Genomic DNA, 7,500 nt, shown 5'->3' with positions numbered 1-7,500 from the left:
CTTTTTCCAAAACAGACCAGTTTCATCACAGTTGAGCACCTGCTGCTCTACGTAGCCTTCCTCCGCCACGATGCTTTCAAACTTTTTAACAAAGTCTTTAGTAGCTTTGGTGTCTGAACTCGAAGCTTCACCATGCCGAACAACTGAATGAATCCCGGTCCGTTTCCTAAGTTTCTCGAACCAACCTCGAGATGCCTTGAATTCCTCCGTCTTAGGATCGGCTGAACTCTCCCCCGCTTCACCCCCAGAGCCCGTCGCCTTAAAGTCACTGTAGATAGCGCTGGCCTTCACACAAATGATCGTTCCAGTGATCGTATCGCCAACAATCTCCTTGTCCTTGATCCATATTAACAAAAGGCGTTCCATCTCTTCAAGGGTAGGGCTACGATGTTTGGAAATAATCGTGATCTCCTTGAAAGGTTTCACTGCTTTAATTGCTGCCTTCTCTATTAGGATCGTCGAGATCGTAGACATATTCCGGCCATATTGTTTAGCCAGATCGCTAACACACACACCTAGCTCATGCTTTTCTATTATTTCTTGCTTTAGTTCTAATCAAAGCATTGACTTCTTCCTTTTCTCACCGCTAGTACTACTTCCTGAACTGAAACTAAGCTTTTAAGGACCCATGATTACGAAACACAGAAAACAGCACCTGAAAAAGTAAGATAAGAAATACTGTTATTAACTAAGCGAATAGAAAACAACCACACGATGCGCACGGGATGAGAGGAATAATCAAATTGACGCTCGATTGGCGTCCCTCCGATGTACTGCCGTCTAGCGGCGTCAACAACAAACCACGGTTGACGCTTTCAAGAAAATTCCACGCGTACGCGTAGGGTGTCGAGACAGAAATTTGGTCGAATTTTACTTTGGATGTTAGAAAATTCGTATGTTAGGATATTCATATGTAGAGGTTCCACTGTATATATATATATATATGTATATATATATATATATATATATATATATATATATATATATATATATATATATATATATATATATATATATATATATATATATATATATATATATATATATATATATATATATATATATATATATATATATATATATATATTATATAATATATATATATATATATATATATATATATATATATATATATATATATATATATATATATATATATATATATATATATATATATATATATATATATATACATATATATATATATATATATATATATATATATATATATATACATGTATATATATATGTATATATATATATATATATATATATATATATATATATATATATATATATATATATATATATATATATATATATATACATACATATATATATATATATATATATATATATATATATATATATATATATATATATACAAATGTAGATATATATATATATATATATATATATATATATATATATATATATATATATATATATATGTATATATATATATATATATATATATAAATATATATATATATATATATATATATATATATATATATATATATATATATATATATATATATATATATATATATATATATATATATATATATATATATATATATATATATATATATATATATATATATATATATATATATATATATATATATATATATATATATATATATATATATATATATATATATATATATATATGTATATATATATATATATATATATATATATATATATATATATATATATATATACTGTTATTTATTGCAGTCATTGTGCCACCTTATTTCAAGAAAAGACCCCACCAGCAAGGACTGGGTCGACAGGCCACAAGCTTTGGGACCCTACCCAGAGTCTCACCCCACCCCCCTCCAACCATCCTATACCAGTCTACTCCCGTGAGGTCTCATTCCCGACACCTTCGAAACACGTGGCTGTTAAACGCCGCCACAAAAGATCTGGGAGAGGTCAGGAGGCCTATTGAAGGGGGTGTCGGGACACGTGACAAGGCCAGACAAATAGGACGGCTGTCAGATGAATTCCCCCTACACCCCTAATTGGGGGTCAAGTGTGGTTGCTAAGTCAACCCAGGAACAACTGGCTTTTTCGTTAACAAACCTCCGTGGGAGGAACATCACCTCTTCGCTAACCAACATCTGTGAGATTACCATCACCTTTCTTCGCCCTCAAGACATCAAGGAGGCAAGACCTGTGACATACCCTCCACTAAGGTAAAGTGTCTGATTTTGGGATCTTTATCATCCTTACCCAACCTTCCATCCTTTCCTAATCACATCCCATTTTTTCTTTTATCCTTTAAAGAAAGATCATTCCCACTGAACCTTTCATCCTATATCTTACGTCCAAGCCACGTGTGCCGTTTGCTCCTAACCTTAATTAATTCACCGTGTGAAAGTGTTGATTCCTTCGTGTAGTGTTTAAATTCCTAAGCTTTGCACTTTCATTTTATTTGCTTTAAACCTTTAACCACACCTCATCGTGATCCCAGCCTGTAGAACAGTGGTTCCCAACCTTTTAAACATGGCGACCCATTTTAGAACAATTACTCAGGAAGCGACCCCAATCCTTAAAATATCTTATATACACATTAATTTTTTTTTTGTACAATAACCTGCCATATATTGCGATTATTGATTGATAGATTATCTATTCGTGAAGTAGCTATACATTCCGTAAGTTCATGATTAATCTCAAATTTATTCATAAAAAACTCCAAAGCTTCTACAAAAATTGATTAACTGTAAATCAATTCAAAATTATTAGAATACAAATTTCCCTCGTTATGTAAAGCGGTGTTTATGAACTGACCTTAATGAGACGGCTGGTATTGCAGTTTTTTAGCTAGCAATTCTATCCTGGGCTCCGTTGTCATCTTCCACATTTAATTGATTTCTGCATTTGTTTTTAAGGATGAGAAGTTAGGAGAAAGGTGCTTCACATAACTAAGTTGTTGGGAATAGCAATAAATTCCTTATTGCAATTTCTGATATTACTTGGAAACTTTGGAAACTTTTTGCCCAAAATTTTTGTAGTTGCAGTTCAGCAAACCAGGATTTAGCTTCAAATTTTTTTTTTTTTAAGTCGATGAACTCTTCTTCTGCTGCTTCAGGGACCTCAGATACACTGGCATTGAAAGGGTTGATTGTAAGGGAGGAAGATTTGTAACATTCATTATGAAAATAACTTCTTATTTGAACAGTAGGAAGTTCCAAATACTCTTGCATCAAGCTATATGAGTCATCGATTTCATTTACTGCTTTTTCAACAAATTGTGCAAGTGTTGGGAACATGTATAATTGCTTTTAGTCAATTTTGGTTATCCAGAGTTCCAAAGACAATATCTTTTCAGACAAAGATATAATCGTACTTTCCTTACCTTGTAATCCTATATTAATACTATTAAATATCTCAGAAATGTTGACCAGGTATGATAATTTGCACAACGTAAATTCATCCGTAAACAATGATTCATATTCACTAGCATTTTGAGAAGCGAGAAATATTTGCAGCTCTCTTCTCAAATCAAAAAATCTTTTCAGCGCATTTCCTTTCGAGATCCACCTTACCTCCGTGCTTCATGCGTTGAACTCATATCTCCACATAAAACTTTTAAGAGCCGTGTTGCAAGAGGCCTTGATTTAACGACATTTACTGCTTTAATCACTTGGCTAAGCACTTCTTTGAATGGTTCAGGTAACGTCTTGTTAGCTAATACTTTTCGATGAATCATGCAGAGTCCCAATTACTTCTGGAGACACTTTTTTAACTAATGATTGGAAGCCACACTTACATCCGAGCATCGAAGTGTCCCGCACAATTTCCCCCATTCGATCAAACGTTCTTTGAAGAAATCATCAATTGAATAAAAAAATATCAGCAGCATTAGTTGAAGTTTGCAGAGGCTTACAAAACAAGAAATCTTCAATTTTTTCATTTTTATAATACCAAACAAACAAAAGTTGTGAAAAGTTTGTCACATCAGTAGTTTCATCAAGCTGTTACATTAAGTTTCATAGTACGATGCAAACATTGATTGTTAAAGGGAACATTTTTTCCCGAATCATGATAGTATGATCCTAAGAACCACTCTAGGTACTCCAAGATAGGTTTTATAATGAGTTTTAGGTGTCCGTAAGGTCAAAGAACTGAGCGAGCGAAAGATTGTTGGAGTTTAACCTACACGTGAGCTAACCCATTCAGTTATTTAACCATTGATGTAATGCCCTTGCAGGAACGATTTGAGTTCAGAAAGTATTGAATTCAAAATGTTTCAACATTCAGAATATATAGATTCTTTGGTATGGTACCTATTGTGCAAACATGCAGCATATTCTATAAAATATTTTAGTGGTCTAATATACCAATAACTGTTTCTGTTGTGTTACTACCCCTGAAAGAATTTATTTAACTGTTTTAACATGTTTTTTTTGCCTTGTTTCATATAATATTTCCATTCAGCTCAAAATCTACTGGCGACCCCAGGGCATTGGTGTAGCGACCCCGTTTGGGGTCGCGACCCACAGCTTAGGAACCACTGCTGTAGAAGTAAGTGTTCGGTTAATAATTTAATTTATTTCCCTTTCCAGGGAATGGGATCGGGGTGCTGAAAACCTTCCACAGCCTTCCTAAATCCATGTGAGCCCGATTCCCCGTGAAGTATCGCGTGGCTTACTTGAAATATGAAGCAGTTATCTGTTGTGCCCCCCTTTTATTAATCTTCATTTCAGTATATATATATATATATATATATATATATATATATATATATATATATATATATATATATATATATATATATGTATATATATATATTTTGTCGGTATTCCTTGTCTTATTGCCGACTGGCAACCTTACCATTATTATACTTTGTGTCCGCGCAGAGTTCACAATGCAAGGCCAGACCAACAAGCTTACGGGCGAGTAACAATATATATATATATATATATATATATATATATATATATATATATATATATATATATATATATATATATATATATATATGCAGAAGAACCACAGGGAAAATGAAAATACGGAAAATACACTTAAGTCCTGACTAGTTTCGTGATACTTCCTCAGAGGACTGATTTATTGAGAGAGGTTTCTTACAATTTATAGGGAAAGCAAAAGTACGAACATACATATAGAGATTTAAAGAACAATGACACTCCCTTACCCACTACCTGGGCTTGACTCAGGTGTTGAGTAGGAGGAGTCGCCAAGCTCGTTAGACACCTGCTAAAAAGGGTCATTTCTAGTGGCGGGTATATTCTTGTTTTCTTCTTTTTTTACTTTCAGTACAGTTATTTATATGTCAATGTGGTAGCCTTATCTATATAAATACATAAGCAAAACATACACAAACATACAAATATACATACATATATATATATATATATATATATATATATATATATATATATATATATATATATATATATATACATACATACAGTATACATATATATCTATACATATATACATATATATACATACATACAGATACAAATACATATACATATATACATAAATACATACACATACACATACATATAAATACACATACATATATACATATATATACACATACATATATACATATATACACATACATACATATGCATATATACATTTATATGTATACAACATTAATATCATAAACATATAATCATGTATATATCAATACTTATATCTAGCATAACACTATATAGTGCCAATATACTTATGCATACTATATAAAATAATTGTTTCCTTTAATGAATGGTAGCTTAGGTCTAAATATTAATTTCACACCGACGTTAATTATTCACAATACATTCAATTCTACATTAAGTGGTTAATGTTTTTTTATATAACTTACAAATCTCTTTACATATAAAGGCGTCGAGTTTATACATTCCATGACCAATATTCAAGTTGTTTTCAAAGGTTTCTTTTATGAAACTGGACTCTATGATGTTTCTTTCCACTAAGTTATTTGAATGAACCAATTTCTTTGCACTTGACCAATTGATAGGGTGATTTTTATCTCTAACGTGGGCAAAGAGTGCATTATTATCTTGAGCATACCTGACACTTTTCTTATGTTGTTCAATTCTCTTTTCTAGGGCTTTACCAGTTTGACCAATATAGTATTTTTCACAAGCATTGCATGGAATACGATATACACATCCCTTGGTAATGTCAGGAGAATTCTTTATTAAGGCTGTTTTTATTGTATTTTTACTCTTAAATGCTACATTTACATTGAAGTTTTTTAACAGTTGGGGAATTTCTTTAAATGAATCACAATAAGGCAGTACAAGTAAATTTTGTGTGTTATAGTTTTTTCTGTTATCATTACCGGAAAAAGTCTTTTTTGCTGTTCTTAGGGCATCATCTAACACAATTTCAGGATACTTTAGTTGTTTACCTATTGCTCTAATACCATTTATTTCATTATCAATATATTCAGGGCTGCAGACTCGGAATGCTCTTAAAAACATAGAAGTAAATACAGATTTCTTAACTTTGTTGCCTTGGTTTGAGTAATAATGGACATATGCCGAGATATTCGTTGGCTTTCTGTATACACTGAACTTGAGACTATTATTACATCTATGTATGCGACAGTCCAAAAAAGGTAGGGTACAATTATTCTCCAGCTCCATAGTGAAATTTATTGATGGTACCAAACTATTCAATCTAAGAAAATAGTTATCTAAATTTTCATTTCCTGGCCACACACATATTATGTCGTCAATATATCGAAACCATTTTACATTATTAAGTATGATGTTATTTACGATTCTGCTTTCAAAAAATTCCATATATAGATTGCTCAATACTGGGGATAAAGGGTTTCCCATAGCCATACCAAAAGTTTGTGCATAAAATCTCCCATTGAATTCAAATTTACAATGTTTTATACATAATTTAATTAATTCTATTAAAGTGTGTTTGGAGAATGGTAGATTCAATTGTCTATTATCTAATGTTTCAGATAAAAATTCCAACATGTCATCAATAGGTACTTTTGTGAATAGTGAGACTACATCAAAACTGACAAGCCTACAGGTACTGTTGATCTGTACTTCATTCAGTTTGTTAATCAAGTTATATTTGAATATGAGATGGTGCCAACTAAAGGATTGAGGATATTCACAAGGTACTTAGATAATTTATATGCTGCTGAACCTACAGAGCTAATTATTGGCCTAGCTGGATAATTTGGCTTATGAGTTTTAATAGTTCCATACATATATGGCAATGTTGGTGATATTGTACCTTGTGAATATCGTCAATCCTTTAGTTGGCACCATCTCATATTCAAATATAAAAAATAATGTAGACTTGATTAACAAACTGAATGAAGTACAGATCAACAGTACCTGTAGGCTTGTCTTTATAAGCATTAGGTACCTCATCGGTAGTACGATGTCCCATTCTTTCCCCGCTTCGTTGAGGATTTTTGTTAACATACTTTTCAAAGTTTGATGAAACCTCTCTAATAACGCATGTATC

General features: G+C 31.7%; 1 protein-coding gene across 1 annotated transcript in view; it reads right to left on the bottom strand.

Annotated features, from left to right (window-relative positions):
• The window catches only part of LOC137622410 (major centromere autoantigen B-like), a 56,964-nt gene extending 56,490 nt beyond the window's left edge, over positions 1-474 (bottom strand). The window contains exon 1 of the mRNA XM_068353022.1: positions 1-474. This exon is cut by the window's left edge and continues 68 nt beyond it. Within this exon, the coding sequence (XP_068209123.1) occupies positions 1-474 (474 nt within the window).
• Positions 475-7,500: the final 7,026 nt, after the last annotated feature.

This window comes from Palaemon carinicauda, chromosome 29 (assembly GCF_036898095.1).
Source record: "Palaemon carinicauda isolate YSFRI2023 chromosome 29, ASM3689809v2, whole genome shotgun sequence".
NCBI lineage: Eukaryota > Metazoa > Arthropoda > Malacostraca > Decapoda > Palaemonidae > Palaemon > Palaemon carinicauda.
The sequence above is the reverse complement of the archived record's forward strand: the minus strand, read 5'-3'. Positions and strand labels throughout refer to the sequence as shown.